The 19,873-nt window shown below is 45.9% G+C and overlaps 1 protein-coding gene and 1 pseudogene across 2 annotated transcripts in view; both read right to left on the bottom strand.

The window, feature by feature from the left end:
* Nucleotides 1–1,019: 1,019 nt before the first annotated feature.
* LOC132230853 (guanylate-binding protein 1-like) overlaps nucleotides 1,020–19,873 on the bottom strand; it is a 34,036-nt gene continuing 15,182 nt past the window's right edge. For both annotated transcript variants that reach the window (XM_059688947.1, XM_059688948.1), the window contains 9 exons: nucleotides 16,623–16,750; nucleotides 15,615–15,724; nucleotides 15,170–15,366; nucleotides 14,331–14,573; nucleotides 11,382–11,662; nucleotides 7,451–7,663; nucleotides 6,943–7,045; nucleotides 6,510–6,703; nucleotides 1,020–1,450 (listed from right to left, as the gene is read on the bottom strand). In XM_059688947.1, coding sequence (XP_059544930.1) covers nucleotides 1,334–1,450; nucleotides 6,510–6,703; nucleotides 6,943–7,045; nucleotides 7,451–7,663; nucleotides 11,382–11,662; nucleotides 14,331–14,573; nucleotides 15,170–15,366; nucleotides 15,615–15,724; nucleotides 16,623–16,750 — 1,586 coding nt within the window. In that variant the 3' untranslated portion in view covers nucleotides 1,020–1,333. The remainder of the gene's footprint in view (nucleotides 1,451–6,509; nucleotides 6,704–6,942; nucleotides 7,046–7,450; nucleotides 7,664–11,381; nucleotides 11,663–14,330; nucleotides 14,574–15,169; nucleotides 15,367–15,614; nucleotides 15,725–16,622; nucleotides 16,751–19,873) is intronic.
* Nucleotides 8,759–9,498, bottom strand: LOC132230865 (enhancer of rudimentary homolog; annotated as a pseudogene).

Below are 19,873 nucleotides of genomic sequence, written 5' to 3'. Positions count from 1 at the left end.
CTGTTAAAAAATTCACAGTGAGTGGGAAGGGTAGGGTGTGTGTGTGTGTGTGTGTGTGTGTGTGTAGTAGGCATATTATGTGTCACTGAGTTTTGAGCCATATATTTTCCTCTTTCTGTTTGGATAAAAGCCTAACACACAATGGATATATATATTTAATTTATCTTTATTGTTGAAAGTATTACAGCTATCCCCTTTTTTTCCCCATTGACCTCCCTCACACCCCCCTGCCCCCCACAGTTGACAAAGTTTCAGTGTTCAGCGAAACTTAACAAATACTAGGCACATGCTTTTGTCAGGGATAACTCTAAAAATAAGGGTCTTGAATCTTCTTCCCTACAATGAGTAAAAGTAACATCGTAAAAACTACAAGGGAGTTGGAATCTAAGGAAATCCATACATCATGATCGACCCCATAATCTCTTGGTCTTAGAATGAAGATAGAAGCATAGAAGATCATGTGTGTGTTTAGTTATATTTCTACCTAAGTATTCCATTTTTAAAAAACAGCTATTGTAAGTGGTATGGTTTTTTAATTTTTGGTTTCCAATAGTCCATTGGTTTTATATAAAAATACAGTTGAAAGTGGATTTTTGTGTATTGACCTTGAATCTTACAACCTTGTTAAACTCACGTATTTGTGCCAAGAGTTTTTGTTGTCGCTATTGTTGCTATTTTGTTGTAGATTCCCAGGGATTTTTTCATGTGGATAATCAAAGGTGTGAGAATAAAGGCAGTTTTATTTTATTCTTTCTTATCCTTCTTTCCTTTCCCTTCCTCCCTTTCTCCCTTCCTCCCTTCTTGCCCTCCCTCCCTTCCTTCCTTCCTTCCTTCCTTCCTTCCTTCCTTCCTTCCTTCCTTCCTTCCTTCCTTCTTCCTTTCTTTCCTTCCTTCCTTCCTTCCTTCCTTCCTTCCTTCCTTCCTTCCTTCCTTCCTTCCTTCCTTCCTTCTCTCTCTCTCTCTCTCTCTCTCTCTCTCTCTCTCTCTCTCTCCTTCCTCCTTCCTTCCTCCCTCCCTCCCTTCCTTCCTTCCTTCCTTCCTTCCTTCCTTCCTTCCTTCCTTCCTTCCTTCCTTCCCTCCCATATTGTAGAAAGCCTTTCATTATACTCTTTAACAGGAGTGGAGAGACTGCACATCCTTGCTTTATTCCCGAGTTAAGGGCAAAGCATTCCATTTATTATCATTAAGTATGTTAGGTGAAGGGGTTTTGTAGATTTCTTTTATCAGATTAAAGAGGGCCACTTTTTCTCAAGTTGTGACTTTTTCCAAATTCTAAAACTGCTTGAGTTATGCCTTGAGTAGACTGACCCGGGAATCTCTTTTTTTTAGGTCTTTAGATTAAGATACATTTCTTCCTGCTTCTTGCCATGTTATTCTTGAGATTCTCTATTTCTCTCTGAAGTTGTCTGCTCTCTTCTTGGAATCCTTCCTTTTGTAACATGGCCTGTTCCTAAAAAGGGACAAGTAAAGAGTAAATCAAGTACAGCAGTAAGCAAATCTCAACTTCTAGTTAGTTTCCACAATTATGGTGTGTGTTTTTTTGAGTACTTTCTTCTTGAAATTTTCTGTACCATAAATATTCATTATTAGAGGCCTGATGCCTGAAATCCAAGCACAGGTGCAGTCCCTAGGCCTGGCTGGCGATCGAAACACGAGCATCTGGCGTGGAAGTGCAGGTCCCAGCTAACCTCTGGGCCCTGGGCGGCACCTGAGCCCCCGGGCCACCGTATACACTCCTCCTCCTGAGTCACTGGGCCCGCCAAGCTTCCTTAGCGCCTGGGAGCCAGGCGTCAGCCTTGTCCCCCATTACTGCCACTGTTTGCCTTCTTCAGGGTGATTGGCGGGACAATGGGGCCCCCGCTCACATTCACCTTGCCCTGCTACTGCCCACTTACCAGGTCCACCATCCTGCTGTGGTCCTGCTCTCATCAGGGCCCATTGGGGCCAGCAGCACCTCCACTGCCGCCCGCTGCCAGCACTGCGTCACTGACGCCCGCCATGTTCCGTGCTGCCCCCTGGTGCTCAGCACACATCATAGTGAGCGGTCGAACTCCCAGTCGAGGGGACGATTTGCATATTAGCCTTTTATCATATAGGACTAGAGGCCCGGTGCACAAAAATTTGTGCACTCGGGGAGGGAGGGGGGGGGTCCCTCAGCCCGGCCTGTGCCCTCTCCCAGTCTGGGACCCCTCGGGAGATAACGACCTGCTGGCTTAGACCTGCTGCCAGGTGGCAGAGGGCAGACCCAATCCCTAGGTGCAGCCCCTGGTCGGGCTCAGAGCAGGGCCATTTGGGGAGTTGGGGCACCGCCCCATGTCATGCACAGAGCAGGGAGAATCAGGAGGTTGCGATGCCACCCTCAGTCACGCTCAGGGTAGGGCCGATTGGGGGGTTGGGGCACCGCCCCCTGTCACACTCAAGGCAGGGTCGATGGGGAGGTTGCGGCGCAACCCCCTGTCACGCACAGAGCAGGGCCAATCAGGGGGTTGGGGCGCTGGCCCCTGTCACTCACAGAGCAGAGCCCATCAGAGGGGTTGGGGCGCCGCCACTCTCACACTCAGGGCAGGGCCGAAGGGGAGGTTATGGCTCTACCCTGTCACACACAGAGGACCCGTTGGGGGGGGGGGCGGGGGGGGGAGGGGGTTGGGGCACCACACCCTGTCACACACAGAGCAGGGCTGATCAGGGGGTTGGGGCACTGCACCCTGTCACACACAGAGCCGCAGAGCGATCAGGGGGTTGGGGAGCTCCCCCCTATCAGGCACAGAGCAGGGCTGATCAGGGGGTTGGGGCGCCTTCCCCTGTCCCGAACAGAGCAGGGCGGATAGGGAGGTTGTGGCCCCGCCCCCTGTCGCACACAGAGCCGCAGGGCGATCAGGGGGTTCAGGGGGTTTGGGCACTGCCCCCTGTCACACTGATGCCGGTGCTGGGAGGCCTCGCGGCTCCGCTGATCCCCGTGCACTGGGTGTGTGTGTGGGGGGAGTGTCCCTCAGCCCAGCCTGCCCCCTCTCACATACTGGGAGCCCTCAGGCGTTGACCCCCATCACCCTCCAATCGCAGGATCTGCCCCTTGCCCAGGTCTGATGCCTCTGGCCTAGGCGTTCGGCCCGGGCAGCGGGGACCCGCAGCTGCAGCGGCCCCATGATCGTGGGCTTCGCTTTAGGCCCAGGCAAGGGACCCCTAGCTCCTGGGACTGCCAGCTTCGACCGTGCCCAGCTCCCATCGCTGGCTCCACCCCTACTTCCTGCTATCACTGGCCAGGGCGGAAAAGGCACCTGATTCTCTGATCATGGCTGGGGGGCAGGGCTTCTTCCTGCTTTCCCTTTGGCCTCCCTGCATTGTGCCTACATATGCAAATTAGCCGCCATCTTGTTGGCAGTTAACTGCCATCTCAGTTGGCAGTTAATTTGCATATAGCCCTGATTAGCCAATGAAAAGGGTAGCTCGTACGCCAATTACCATTTTTCTCTTTTATTAGTGTTGATACTTTTACCTGGACATCCTAGTTCCATGATTGCTTATCTTGAGCCTCCTTTAGCTAAGAGAGATTTTGGCTTATACCTTCTAATATATTGATAAACTTAAATTATAAGTCACATTAATTCTATACAACCTATGTGGGCAATCTTTTTTTTTTTTTTAATATATTTTTATTGATTTCTTACAGAGAGGAAGGGGGAAGGATAGACAGTAAGAAACATCGATGAGAGAGAAACATCGACCAGCTGCTTCCTGGACACTCCCCACTGGGTATGTGCCTGCAACCAAGGTACATGCTCTTGACCGGAATCCAACCTGGGACCCTTGAGTCCACAGGCCGATGCTCTGTCCACTGAGCCAAACCGGTCAGGGCTACATGGGCAATCTTAATCATGTTTCTTTTCAAATGTTATAGACGCTTATACACACACTAGTAGCCTGGTGCACAAAAATTTGTGCACTCAGGGGTGAGGGTGAGGAGTGGGGCCAGACCCCTCAGCCCGACCTGCATCCTCTGTCATGTTCCAGGACCCCGGCCACTCCTGCCATAGGCACAGGCCTACAGGCTTGGGTGGCCTGGCTCCCAAGGTCCCATTTTATCAAGAGAACAAAGTCGGCATTAGTTACAGCCCTCACCGAACCCAGTACACTGCATCTGTGCATACAACTGCCTCGTTCATGTGCCTGCTTCGCCCTACTGAATTACTAACATCTTGAGGACATAGCTCTGTCTTATCCTGCTTCAACTTCAGTGCCTGGCCTGGTGCCACGGACCTGAGTGAGTTTGCTGAGTGAGTGAATAATGAGTGAGTGAATGAGTGAATGAATGAGAAAGTAAGTGAATGAGCAAGCAGCTACTGGTGGGGATAGTTCGCATTCTGCTCTGGGCTGGCTGACGCAAACCCCGGGAAGTTCCCGCCCTGCTCCCAGGGGCTCCACTCCCCTCTCCCAGCTGCATAGTTTGTGCAGGGCAAAGGCGGCCCGGGTGTGCGTTTTGGCAAATCAGTGCATTAGCACCTGCCAGCCTGGGATCCCAGCGGAGGGCCGTTTGTGGGCGTGGCTGGTGGCAGATGGTTCATTAGCAGCGGTCAGCCGGGATCACCACGGGAGGGCCGTTTGTGGGCGTGGCCCGTGGCCGATCACTGCAGTCCCGCTGCCAGCCGTGGGTCTGTTCCCATAGGGGCCACCTGCCGCCCGGTCGCAAATAGCAGGCCCGGATGGCAGCGAGGCAGGCGGGATGGTGCTGTTCTGCCCTGCCTGCAGTAATCAAATTAGCCGCCATCTTTGTTGGCGGTTACCCGCCATCTTGGTTGGCAGTTAATGTGCATATATCGCCCTGATTAGCCAATGGGAAGCATAGCGAAGTTACAGTTAATTACCATGTTTGTCTATTATTAGATAGGATACACACACTCAGACTTTTATATACATACACATGACAGAAATAAAACATTCTCAAAATCAAAGGAAGTGTCCGTATCTTAGATTAGGGAATTTGATTTAAGCCTCCACAGCTTGGTGGCAAGAGTAGCAGGATATAAGTAAGGAGACATCAAGGCCCCTAACTGTCCATACAGGATTTCTGCACATAACTCACTACACAAACTAGGCGTAGGGCATAGCAAACAGTCAGGAGTGGCAGACACAGGTGTGAGAGGAAAGGAGTCTTTCTGCTCATAAAGGTTCTTTTAGAACCGAGTCATACCAGGTGTGACAGAAAAACAGTGATTGTAGATTCCTCTATATCAGTGGTTCTCAACCTTGGCTGCACATTAGAATCACCTGGGAATCTTTTTAAAAACCTGATTTCTGGGCCTCATCCTCCGGAAATTTTGTTTCTTTGTTATTAATGTTGTGGCCCCACCCCATAACAAAGAAACAGAATTTCCGGAGGATGAGGCCCAGAAATCAGGATTTTAAAAAGATTCCCAGGTGATTCTAATGTGCAGCCAAGGTTGAGAACCACTGCTCTAAGTGGTGAAGGTGGTTCAGATATCTTACCAATCTGTGTGACCCTGAAAAAGCTCATGTTTTCTGAACCTCTGTTTTTTCTCATAAGTTATAGGTACTCAGCAATTCTTGCTTCATATAATATTAAGCAAGAGAAACAGGTAAGATATAGTATTTTCAATATTTAGAAGATAATAGCTACCATTGATTGAAGAACCCTATATAATAAAAGACAAATATGCTAAGTTGTCCCCTCAGGAGTGTGACTGCTTGCTTTCATGCGCACTGATCACCAGGGGGCGATGCAGAACAAAGGAAGGCCCCAGCAAGGGAAGTTTCCTGCCATCAGCCAGAAGGAAGACCCCGATTGGCCCCGATCCCCAGCAAGGCCTAGGGACCCTACCCGTGCACAAAATTTTGTGCACCAGGCCGCTACTCTCTCTATATAAAAGCCTAAGCAACTGTTTGACTATTCGACAGGTAGTTATACTGTGCACTGACCACCAGGGGGCAGATGCTCAATGCACAGGCATGAAAACATGGAACAGACTGATGAATCTCTGAGGGAAGGGGAGAGGGCAGAGGGTGGGAAGAGATTAACCAAAGATCTTATATGCATACTAGAGGCCCGGTTCATGGATTTGTGCACTGGTGGGGTGCCTTGGCCTGGCCTGTGAGAATCAGGTCAAAACTGGCCTGGTGCACGGATTTGTGCACTGGTGGGGTTCCTCAGCCTGACCCGTGGGGATCGGACCAAAACAAGCAGTCTGACATTCCCTGAGGGGTCCTGAATTGCGAGATGGCACAGGTCTGGCTGAGGGACGCTATAAGTGCACAAATTTGTGCACCGGAATTATAGAGTACTGATAAAGGGCTGGATGTGAGATAAAGGATAATAAAAAATTTTTAATAACCAGGCATAGGCAGGCTCCAAGTCAGACAGACAGACAGGGATTGAAAAGTATAAGTGGGCAAGCAAGGTCCTTCTGGGTTTTGAGTTCTAACAGACACACAAACAGGTCAGGGAGAGTGTTCAGAAAACAGAAAAAGGGAAACATCTAGGTGATGCCATTACATACCTGAAGTTTAAGAGACAGAGCCCTCTCTTGCTCTGCCATTAATTGGGCCCTCTCCTGCTCCATCTTCTCAGCCAATTGTTTCACATATTCCTGATAAATCTTTTCTTCCTCCTCCATCATCTGCTGATTCTTCTTTTGCATTTCCTCCAGCATTTTTTCTGCAGCCTCTGCAGATTCAGCTTTCACACGTTGCACTGCCAGGAGGAAAGGAAGAAGACAAATTCATGTGGGTGACCACCTTGCTTTTTCTTCTTTGTGAACTTACCTGTCATTGTTGCTGCTGACTGCATATGCCCCACTGGGACTGACTTTGGCTAGTAATAGGCATCTTTGCTCATCTGGCTCTTGTTTAAGGACCCCAGATTCTCCAAGCCAAATTATTTAAACTTTTAAAAGTTGTTGAAGCTATCTAGTCTCTTGACTTGCTCATCACCTTCAATCAGCTTTTCCCTTTTTGTGAGATTCTGGTCTGTCTGTAGAATTGCATCAATCACAGACTCCTTGGACCTCAGGTATGTCTGAAGAACTTCTTCACTCTAGGACCCAGAGAAAATGGCATTAGTAATAGAAAATCACTGGAAGCACTTATTCCTGTTTGTCCACCATTTTTTTCCCTGTAGGAATTGCTTTGTTTGGCCCTGGTCCTTGTGCTGGTCAAGGGGCCCCTGTCACAGGGTGGGTACATGCTCCAGGTTGGCCAAGCCTGGTACCCTATGAAGCAGAAACCTTTGTAAGTGACTGATATAAATATAGATTGAGAGTCTCTGTTCTCTGAGTGAGGTCTCTACTTTTGGAGCTGTTGGTGCTGTGGTCCCATATGGGGTGAGGAATGAAGCCATCGTGGAGAGAGCAGATCCAAGGAAAGGAGGTGGAGGGAGATCGGGAGGAATGGATGTGTGGGGTTGAGGGGAGCAACAGAGGGACAGATAAATGCTGGTTACCTGTATTCCCTTCCTGGGTTCCTGAAGATACTTTTTCTTCAGCTCGTGTATAGTCTGCATTAAGAGACGATACCCTCCAGGTTTAGAAAATATCTCCTGCTTTATATCTTCTTCTAAAGAATGGAAGATATCCTTAAGTAAAGCTGAGCAGCGATCTGATGATGCTTTCATATTCTCTTTACAAAAGTCATTTCGCTTTATTGCTAACTGGGCCTTTAATGTGAAAATAGGAAGTAGAAAGAGTACAGAGAAAATGTTAGCTTGACCTTGGCATTTTTGGAAAGGCTTCTCAAAAACCAGTCTGTGACCCTGTAAAAACTTACAGGCACCTCAGCTGGACCACATCCTTCCTCCTGGTCCTGTCTTTCTATTGAAGACCCTTTTTCCTGGGAGGTGAAGTTCATGGCAGAGATTGCGAACTTTATGTTAGCATTTATGCTACCCATCTGCGGGTCATAGTGGGCCATGGCCTTTTTCACTTCAGCCGAGTTCTCTATCTGGGCCGAGGCCATGACTGTGTTCTCCATGCAGGGCAGGACCCCACTGCTGATGGTATTGACATAGGTCAGGACTAGGTTCTCTAGTCCTACAAATACACCTTTAGAAAGAAACTTCTGCTTTTTAAATTGGACCAGGGATTGCCCATGGAAGAAATGTGGCTCAATATAAGCTTGCTCAAGATAACTAAGACTACATTTTTCTTTGCTTTTGGCTGTAATATTAAATCTGTCCAGTACCAACAAGCATGTAACGTGATGAGAAGCTGTGATTATTACCTGCATGCATTATCTAAATTATGAGAAGGAGCATTAGTTTCTGCATGAAGAGAAAAAAATGTTCAAAACTTTGTGTCAATCATAATAAAATTGGTTCTTATCTACACTAATAAAAGAGAAAGATGCAAATTGACAGTACCTTTGCAACACCCACCAGCCAATCAGGAGTGAGTATGCAAATTAACCCAACAAACAAAGGTAGGTTAATTTCCATATGCAGGCGATAAGTGGCCAGGGGCGGGGTGGGATGCTTGCGTCATTGCTATGGTTACGATGCAGGCATTCCGCACCGCCCCAGCCACTGGGGGCCTCTGGGTAGCATGGGAAAGTGGAAAGGCAGCCCTGGGTCAGAATGAAGGCAGAAAGGGTGCTCTGGGCCTGAGCAAAGGCGGTGCCAGCAGCCAGGGTAAGGGAAGCCCATTCTTGCATGAATCTTCATGCACTGGGCCTCTAGTTATTATAATAAGAACAAATAGTGGTTTTTATCATTTTACAATATATTAAGATTTCCTTTTCTTGTGATAAATACTCATTTTATTTTATTTTATTTTTTTTTATAACTAAAGAACATTTATTTGTTTTTCACTAAGACTTCATCTTAGCACATAATTAAACTGTCACTATCCCCCACTCCAACTTGAAGAAGGGTTAGTACAGTGAATGTTATAAAGCAGATATGAAGGATTGGAATCAACATTAACTGACAAAGAGAAACTTCTAAGTCATCATAACAATGTTTAAGGAAAAAAAGAGGAAAAAAGGGGGTGATGGGAGTTCAGATTGAACAAGATCCTCACATATAATCTAACACATTCAATCCTGGCTAGAGTGTACCAAAATGGAAACAAGATTACTCTAATACAAAACTTCACTACAGACAGCTGTACACACCTGTGTTCCAAGCCCACCCCCAACCCCCAAATGCTTCCAACACAACTATTTCCCGGCCTGTTGGGCCTGTTGGACCTGTCGATGAAGGAGCACGTAGATCTTCTTTTTAATCCAATCTTTGTTATAAGGCTGGTATGTCTGGGTATCAGCTCGGTAAACAAGACAGCTGAGGTCCGCCAGATCATCAATAAAATCAAACAACTGGCTGATATCATATGTGATAGAGGGGCTGTTGGGATTCATTCTCTTCAGATGTTCTTCATACATTTTACAAATGCCTTCCATGCACTCACTCATTCACTGATTCATAATCAGCATAAGTTCTGCCTTCTGGTCTCTCGGTAAGCTGTACCAGCAAAATGATGTGAGACATCGTGCCAAACTTTTGCTGCAGCCGCCCTGTCACCAATTGTTGGGGTCCAACTCCAGCAGGTCCAGGGGTTCTCAAAGGTGTGGATGGAGTCGGCGAAGAAGGAATGACACGGAGACAGCATTCAGTTGATCAGCAGCCTAGCCAGGTTCTCTAGCCAGGTTCTAGCCAGGATCTCCAGCCAGGTTCTCCCATTTTATTTTTTAACTAGGGGCCTGGTACACAAAATTTGTGCGCTGGGTGGGGGGAGGTGCCCCTCAGCCCAGCCTTCCCCCTCTCACATACTGGGAGCCCTCAGGGGATGTCCTAGTGACGGCTTAGGCCCGCTCCCTGCTCCCCTTGGGGAGCGGACCTAAGCTGCAGTCTGGCCTCCCTTTGTGGGAGGTAACCGGGCTGATCAGGGGAAGGCACCAGCCCCATAACCCCACTGCTGCAGCCACTGCCAGTCACCGTAGCCAGCAAGGTTTTTTCATCAACATGGACTCCAGTCCCGTCACCATGAAAAAATGACAACTTTCTTTAGGCATTTTCAAGATGTGTCTTTCATGTAATAATAATTTCTTTATTATTTTTTTATCCTCACCTGAGGATATGTTTCCACTGATTTTTAGAGAATGTGGAAGAGAAAGGGAAAGACAGAGAGAAACATCAAAGTGAGAGGAACACTTTGATTGGTTCCCTCCTGCATGAGCCCTGACCTGGGCCCTGGCCAGGGAGGAGCCTGCAACCTAGGTACATGCCCTTGGTCAGAATTGAACCCAGACCCTGCCATCGGCAGGCCAAGGCATTATCCACTGAGCCAACCCGGCTAGGGCTGGATATGACATTTCTTAGCCCTCCAGCAGCGGACCTTAGTTTTTTTCTCCAGGAGTGTGGTGAAAAACCCTAGATCACCTTTTTGGATTCTTATTACTCAAGTTACTAAGAATATTACCAGTAGCATATAGGGGGCTTAGCCAATGAGAGGTCAGAAAAGGTGTTTCCTCTTTAGTTCACACCAATTGCTGGCTTGGCCCCTCCCCCCCGCCCCCCCCCCCCGGCCCAGGCCTGACGCCTCAGGCCCAGGCTTCAGGCCTGGGCAGGGGACCCCCCATTTCCCCCCAATCATTGACTCCGCCCTCGCCCAGGCCTGACGCCTTGGCCAGAGGCATTGACCCCCATCACCCTTCGATCACGGGATTAGCCCCTCGCCCAGGCCTGATGCCTAGGCCAGAGGCATCAGGCCTGGGCAGGGGACCCCCAGACCCCTCTGATTGCCGGCTCCGCCCCCTGCACAGGTCTGGTGCCTCTGGCCGAGGCATCAGGCCTGGGCAGGGGACCCCCATCTTCCTCCAATCGCCAGATCGGCCCCCCGTCTAGGTCTGATGTCTCTGGCCCAGGCGTCAGGCCTGAGCAGGGGACACACAGGCCCCTCCGATTGCCGGCTCCGCCCCCTGCTTAGGCCTGATGCCTTGGCCAGAGGCATCGACCTCTATCACCCTCTGATCGCCAGATTGGCCCCTTGCCCAGGCCTGATGCCTCCATCAGAGGTGTCAGGCCTGGGCAGGGGACTCCCATCTCCCCCTGATCACCAGCTTCTGGGCAGCTTCTGGGGCTTCTGGGGCTGGCCTGCGGCCGGGATCGGATCTGATCACTGGCGGCAGGCCGGCGGCTTCTGGGGTCGCAGACAGGAGCCTGGATGGCGGCTCTCATGCTGGCGGTTGCGCTGTCCCACCCTGCCTGCAGTATGCAAATTAGTCGCCATCTTTGTTGGTGGTTAATTTGCATATCATGCTGATTAGCCAATGGGAGGCATAGCGAAGGTATGGTCAATTACCATGTTTGTCTATTATTAGGTAGGATAGTACTTTGCTTTCTGAGACCCTAATCCATATAAACGTAAGAAAAAACTTACCGCTAATTTATTTTTAAATAAATGGTCTACATCCTTGAAGGAATTCTTCATGAAGACTTCAATGGCCTCTTTCTCACTGGCCATGTGCAGGTCCAGGAGCTCTTGGAGGGTTTCTGTGGGCAGCTGAACCTTCTCACTCATCTGCCAGTCATAGTGGGCAATGGCCTTTTGCACTGCAGCTGAGTTCTCTATCTGGGCCAAGGCCAGGATGGCGTTCTCCATGCAGGGTAGGTCCCTACTGCTGATGGCATTGACATAGGTCATGACCAGAGTCTCCAGCCCTACAAATAGAGAATAAAAGATGTTTATTGTAGGTGGGGTGAGGAAACAGTCCATCTTCTATAAATCTGATGATATCTCTCAACACTCATTTGGCTCACAGCATCTATGTCCTCAGCATCACTCAGAAGTTTGCTAGAAATGCAGACTCTCAGCCTCTGCTCCAGATCAACTGAATTAAATCCTCCTCTGCCAAGATCCTTGGGTAATATGGACATATCAAAGGATGAGAACATCTGTTCTAGACACCATATGCCAGAAACCAATTCCAGCATGACAGCAGGGCTGAATCTGGGATTGGCTGATGGCATTTCCCCAAACCTGAATAGGATACATTAAATTGATTGTTTGCTGCCAGGCAGCTCAGGGCACCTTAATCTACATGTTATTGCCTCCTACTGGCCAAACACCGGAACAGCTGTAGGCTAATTCCCCCAAATTTGACAATCCCTCTGTATACTAAACCCTGACCCTTTGAAGTATATATCTCTGCCTCATCTCAGGACAATTTTTGTTAATAAAAAGCATGGGGTCCTGAGACAAAGAGATCTTAGTTTCCTTCAAACTAGGCTCCTCTGACCCCCAAATGCCTTTCAAAATTATATTTCGTCTCTTGACTCCTATTTAATCTATGCACAGCCTTCTCCAGATTTCATGAATCCCTTTTTTTAAAAATATATTTTATTGATTTTTTACAGAGAGGAACGGAGAGGGAGAGAAATACAGAGTTAGAAACATCGATGAGAGAGAGACATCGATTCAGCTGCCTCTTGCACGCCCCCTACTGGGGATGTGCCACAACCCAGGTACATGCCCTTGTCCGGAATCGAACCTGGGACCCTTCAGTCCGCAGGCCGACACTCTATCCACTGAGCCAAACCAGTTAGGGCATGAATCCTTCTTAATGCTGGGACAAGAACCCTGGCAACCATAGACCTGTGTTTATTGAGGTTTATTGAGTGCATGTGCTTTATCCCTAAACACCATTAGGATAGGAAATGTACCTCTCATTTATGTCTCTATCATCAGTTCTGGTCTGTGGTAAGCATTTATAAAATCAATATTTGTGAAACAATTAAAAAGAAGTCCTCTGCCCTGACCAGGTGGCTCAGTTGGTTGGAGCATTGTCCCATGCACCAAAAAGTTTTGAGTTTGATTCCTGGTCAGGGCACACACCTAGGTTGTGGGTTTGATCCCCAGTTGGGGCACATGCGGGAGGCAACTGATTAATGTTTCTCTCTCACATCGATGTTTCTCTCTCTTTCTAAAATTAATGGAAAAACATATTATGGGGTGAGGATTAAAAAACTCAAAATAAATTTAAAAAGGAGTCCTTAATTTTATTTATTCTAGCAGAACACTGTCCAAGAGTTCTCTCTGTGATGATAGTCTTCTGCTATATGTGCTATCCAATATTATAGCCACTATACATGTAATCAGAATTTTTAAATTCATTTAATTTTAATTAATCTGCATTCAATTTTAGATAAATGTAGCTACTACACTTTTCTAGTACCTATTATACGGGATAGTACAGGTCCAGTGTATTAGGTCAATTTGAAGCAATAGAGTTTTTTTATTTGTCCTTTTCTATCTTTTCTCACCCATGAAATCTGACTAATAAAATCTATTAGAAATATTGTGTCATCTAGAATATACCACAGTAATCAACACTAATAAAAGAGAAAAATGGTAATTGGCGTACGAGCTACCCTTTTCATTGGCTAATCAGGGCTATCAGTTAACTGCCAACAAGATGGCGGTTAATTTGCATATGTAGGCACAATGCAGGGAGGCGAAAGGGAAAGCAGGAAGAAGCCCCCTGCCACTGACAGTGATTGGAAACCCAGGGGGGAGCTAAGAGCTGGGGGGGGCAGGGCAAAGGCGGCCCTGGGGCCGCCTTTGCCCTGCCCCCCAGCCATGATCGGAGAATCAGGTGCCTTTTCCGCCCTGGCCAGTGATAGCAGGAAGTAGGGGTGGAGCCAGCGATGGGAGCTGGGCACGGTCGAAGCTGGCAGTCCCGGGAGCTAGGGGCCCCTTGCCTGGGCCTAAAGCGAAGCCCACGATCGCGGGGCCGCTGCAGCTGCGGGTCCCCACTGCCCGGGCCAGACGCCTAGGCCAGAGGCGTCAGGCCTGGGCAAGGGGCCGATCCTGCGATTGGAGGGTGATGGGGGTCAATGCCTGAGGGCTCCCAGTATGTGAGAGGGGGCAGGCTGGGCTGAGGGACACTCCTCCCAACACACACACCCAGTGCACGAATTTCGTGCACCGGGCCCCTAGTCCTATATAATAAAAGGGTAATATGTATCTTCACCAAACCAGGGAAAGACCGGTTGCTATGACATGCACTGACCACCAGAGAGCAGACACTCAACACAGGAGTTGCCCTCTGGTGGTCAGTACGCTCCCACATGGGGAGTGCTGCTCAGTCAGAAGCCAGGCTCATGGCTAACAAGCACAGCAGCAGTGGGGCGGTGGCGGGAGCCTCTCCCTCCTGGACTGCCAGAGGGCACAGCCCGGCCTGAGGGAACTCCCTGAGTGCATGAATTTCATGCACCGGGCCTCTAAGAGTAGTAGATTTGCATTTTTCAAAGCTGAAACTAGGTGGATGCAATTCCACCTTCCGTTAGTCTTTTAACAGTGAGAGTAATGACCGGGAAGTGGACTTACGGGGTCCATTGACTTGGATGCCTCCTGAAAGAGTTTTGACTTTAGAATTGCTAAAGATGTAGGAACAGAAGTCAGTAACTTGTTGCACGAATTCGGGGTCCAGCTCATCATCATGCATTGTCTCAAGTTGGCCTAGTTTCTTTCGATGAGTGGGCCGATCAAAGACAAAACATTTCTTTTTTGGGAAGAACTTTCGGATACAAAGTCGGGGCAGGTTAAATTTTTCATTTTTAAGACTGGTACCTGGAGAAAGATAAAAAAGGGATTTGGTTAATATAGGGGCTTGGAAACTTTTTCTGTTAACGGTCAAATAGTAAATATATTAGGCTTTGCAGGTCAGGTGGTTTCTTTTCCAAGTATTCAAATTCTGCTATTATAGCGTGAAAGCAGCCATGGACAATCTACATAGTATTCATCCATTAAAACCTATTTGTAAGATAGCTGGCAGGCTGCATTGGCCATCATTTGCCTGTGGGCCATAGTTTGCCAACCCCTACCCTAGTGCATTGCCATGCTTTAATCTATTTTCTTTAAATAAATGCCCATTCTACTCCATATTCTTTGGCTAATTACAGCAATCCAAGCCCTAAGCAGGGAGATAAAATCAATCTGATCACAGTAAAGGGAAAAATGAAAGAAAAAGAAACTTGTTCTTAGAACAAGGGAGAAGATAATTCAAAATCAAATCTATGAATTTAGATATTAAACAAGCATTAATTTTTAGAACTAGGAAGCTGAGAAGTAGAAAACTATACATGTAAAAACACTAATAGAAAAATAAAAGATGATGGTTTCTAATGGCTTGTGATTCCCAATAATCAGTTCTCAGTCCCCTTTACCTTGCTTGAGTTTGAGTGAATTCTCCAGGTACTCGTCTGCTGAGATAGGTTGCCCATTTGCTTCCAATTCTAGGGAAAAATCCCTCAGTGTCCACACAAAATCTGGAAAGAAGCTCACAAAGTCAGCTGAATCCTCAACCTCATTTGCATCAGGTGAAGATTTTGCCCTTATTTTATCTGTCAGCTCTGTCACATAGCTGAGTAGCAAACTAAGGAAAAATGGTGTAAAAGTACAGTGCCCCTCATGCCATATTAGTCCCACATATTCCAAACCTTTGTTTTGGCTTTGTTTCTAACCCAAGTGTTAATTCTTCCTGCCCTTGAATTATTTTTCATACTTTCTTTTTTTCTGCTTGATTCGCCAGGATTCACATTCAGGGAGCTGGTATTTAGGTACTAGTCTCCCCTCTGATTTTGATGCTGTTCTGGACCACAAAAAGGATACTGCAGTTCATCTATGGCCTGCTGGTTTATGGTCCCCATGCTATTGTACACAAAGGTGCTGCTCAGCAGTATTGCCAGGGCAAAAATCCAGGAGTCATTTTGGTTGTCACCCTGGGAATCAGAACACATTTGGGCCAGGATTATGTTTTATTCTCATGGCACTTTCCAGATCAGCAGTAGTAAATGATGCTCATTTAGTCGAGTGACTTTTTTTAGATTAATGACTTATAAGAGGAAAACAAATCCAAATGAAAATGGTTGTTAGTAGGACTTGGACTTTGAATAGTCTTCTGATTAGTATTTTTGGTTACACTGATTTTCACTAGGTCCTCTTATGACCATTTGCAGATAATTGCATAACAAACAGTCCAGATTGGTGGGCACTCTAAAGCCTTAAATGTAGTTTAATTTTCTCTATGTTTTTACAGCAAAATTGACTTATGTAAGAGTAATAATAATTATAGCTATTTTATCTAGTCATTATTATTCACCTAACACTTTCCATTCTTATTAAATAGTCAAAACAGTACTATAAGGCAAATATAGATCGTTTGCATCGGTTTTACAGATCAGAAAGCTGAGGGTAAAAGAAGTGAAATAATTTGCTAAAGCCACTGTGTTAATAACAGAGTTTAGGAATTCCGAACATTAATCCTTAACTCAAGTTCTCTGCAGGATAGGACTCATGGCTGATTTTGTTTGTAGTACCTTTACGCATCAGTGTTAACTGGCTTAGCTTATAGCCTCTTGTTAATCATTAGAATTCTATCTAATGAGCACGATGCTCTTCTAGGATTCTGCCTTATATTTTCATGATCCCTGATTGCAAAATTGGGTCTCTTAGCACATAAACAGAAATGAAAAAAACACATATGGTTAAGTGCCAGCTCTTATTTGAATAAAAATTAAAATAATAAAATTTTTAAAAAGAAAAGAAAAAAATATTAAATAGTATAGACAATACTTAGAAATGAGGGGATTGTCTCCAAATTGAATCTTCAATACTTACCTTCTCTACATCTCCCAGCCCCTTAGTGTCAAGCAGAACTAGGGTGTAGTTTGGTTTCTTAGGGTGACGTACACACCACATCCGGATGCCTTTGGTGTGAGACTGAAGTGTGGAGCCCAGAGAGAAGCCTTCAGAGGAGAGGAGAGAGAGGGATTGGAGTTTTCATAGCAGACATTTCTTAAAATAGAGATAAATGTGAACATAATCAAGCTAAGGAGAGACTACAATCAGTAGTCCGGTTGGTGTGGCTCAGAGGTTGAGCATCAACCTAAGAACCAGGGGGTCATGGTTCGACTTCGAGGCAGGGCACATGCCCTGATTATGGGTTCCATCCCCAGTGTGGGGTGTGCAGGAGGCAGTTGATCAATGATTCTCTCTCATCACTGATGTTTCTAACTTTCTCTCCCTCTAGCTTCCTCTCTGAAATCAATAAAAATACATTAAAAAGAAAAACCACAATCAGTATTGATTTTACAGAGAAACAGGGAAATTTAAATATCCAATACATAAAAACATTCAACACCTTTTTATTATAAAAACATTAACAAATTAGGGCCAGAAGAAAACTAACTTGACATAATAAAAGCCATATATGAAAATCCTTCAACCAACATCACACTCAATGGTGCAAGATAGAAAGCTTTCTTTCTTCAAAATTAACCAAAATCTTTCAAAGACCTACATGTAAGAGCTAAAACTATAAACTTCATAGAAGAAAACATAGGGGGAAAACATCATAATATTGAATTTGGAATGATTTCTTGGATATGATGCCAAAAGCATAAACAAGAAAAGAAAAACAGTTAAGTTGGATTCAAAATTAAAACTTTTGTGAGTCAAAGGATACAATCTACAACGTTTCATAGGTATCCTGTGGAATTGGGGGAAATATTTCTTAGTTAAGGGATTGATATCCAGAATATATAAAGAAATCCTGCCATGCAATTTCAGAAAACAAACAACCCAATTAAAAAGTGAACCACGGACTTGAACAGACATTTCCTTAAAGGAAATATACAGGGGAAGTAAGATGGCTGTGGACGGGTCTGCAGGCTGCTAGATAGTGTGAGAGAGAACGAAAGGAGAGTGCATGGACGTGCGGGGCGTGTCAGTATTTGTGAGTGAGGGACAGCTACACTTCAAGGGACTCCTGGGGACTGGTGGACCGCCCCCCCCCCCCCCCCCCCCCCCCCGAGACCGGGGAGCCTCTACAGAGGCTGAAATCTCTCCAGGAGCAGCGGGCCCTGACGCCGAGGCTGCACCATCTTGAAGGGGAGACAGCTGTGATCGCAGAATGACTGTGATCAGAACCCCAGCCTTACCTTCAACTGGGGAGATCTCGGATGCCTCCTGGGACCTTACAACCACAATGCCCAGGGACCAGTTACCTCAGCTGGGAATCCAGGAACATGGGAACTCCAACCTCCCCAACCACGGATGCCTGGGAGGTCTGCAGAGGGGGAGACAAACGCGAATTCGCGGATGGGCCCTGTGCCTTCTCATAGAGAAGAAGGAACAGCTGAATCAAAGAGCACCCACCCGGAACCGGCGAATTGAACACAGCTGGCATTGCCTAAAGAAAGGTGAGCTTTGGGATCCAGGCTAGGATCTAGGAGAAACGGGTGCAGTGGGAACTAGAGCCTCAGAGAAAGACTGCTCCCCACAAAATTCGCGGCTGGTGGGGTCAGTATGCCCTCGAATGTGGAAGGGGGTCCACAGGGCTGCTGGCAGAAGGGGATTCTAGATATTAACCCACAGCTGGACTGGACCCAGAAAGGCAGCCTGCGTGCAGAGCCAGAGTGAAGAGGTCTTTTAGCCCCAAATATTAATACAGAAAAACTGCTACCCAGGGGCTGTACAGAAATTGACTCTTGTGTGTACATATAACTAAAGACAGACTGAGAACCAAGGAGAGCAGAGAGATCCCGCCTGCTTGAAAATAGGGTTGTGGCTTAGGACACAGAGGAGCCGTGGATCGCAGGAAACTTCAATACTGTGCTGACTACCTGCAAGGAAAAAGACGTGCCAAGCAGAACAGTGCAGGAAGTGAACGACCTTCACTGCTTCACATTTTTATTTTTTATCTTTTACTTAAGAAATGAATTTTTTTCTCTCCACTCAATTTTACCTTGTTTTAAATTATATTTTTATTTTTAACTATTAGTATTAATACTATTATTTTACCCTTTTTTAAAAGTTTTATTTTATCTTATTTTTCTTTATTTTCTTTATTTTGGGATTAGTATTATACATTCTATTTTGATTTTCCCTTTAGCATTATTTTACTCTATCTCAATTTTTCCTTTATGCCAACACTCTCTTCATCACTTTTCCCCTTTTTCGTCCTCTTTCTCTTACCCTGTTCCTGCTTTAGTTTTTCTCTACCCTTTATTTTCACTCCCTGCTAAAAATTTATCTTACTCATATATCTAATTTCCTCTCCCATGCTCTAAACCCATACACACTTCTCACTTCGCTATCTTCAATATCCAAATATTTTTCTTTTTTGCCTTTTTCTTTCTTTCTGTCTTGTTTGTTTGATTATTGGTTAGTTTTTTTTTTTTTGTTTCTCTTTTTTCTCTCCTCGCTTGTTCTCTTCTTCTACTAATAGCTTAACTAATTCCAATCACTAACTCAGGCCTACAGGCCTATCTACTCTCTATCCTCCTTTTCCATAGTAAACAAATACATAGATAGATAGATTAAATAAGGAGGAAAATTATATATATATATATATATATATATATATATATATATATACACACACACACACACACACACACACACACACACACACACAGTGGGGCCTTGACTTACAAGTGTCCCTACTAACGAGTTTTTCGAGATACAAACCGTCTCTCGGCCAATTTTTTGCTTTGAGTTGCAAGCTAAAATTCGGGTTATGAGCCAGCTTCAGATACCCCACTGCTAGTTGGCGCAGCGAACATCACAGTGAACGCCACAACATCAGCCCAGCATTACGTGTCTCACTCGTTCACTTTTTGATTTGACATATGAGTAATTTGAGTTATGAGCTCTGTCATGGAATGAATTAAACTCGTAAGTCAAGGCCCCACTATATAAATATATATATATATATATATATATATATATATATATATATATATATATATATGTATTCTTTTTTTGTATTTAGTTTTCTACTTTTCTTCTTATACACCCATTCTCTTTCTTCTTCCTCTATACTGAATTGTGGCTATTTCCCCATTCATTCAATTCCTTGACCTTAC

This window comes from Myotis daubentonii, chromosome 3, assembly GCF_963259705.1.
Source record: "Myotis daubentonii chromosome 3, mMyoDau2.1, whole genome shotgun sequence".
NCBI classification, from domain to species: domain Eukaryota; kingdom Metazoa; phylum Chordata; class Mammalia; order Chiroptera; family Vespertilionidae; genus Myotis; species Myotis daubentonii.
The sequence above is the reverse complement of the archived record's forward strand: the minus strand, read 5'-3'. Positions and strand labels throughout refer to the sequence as shown.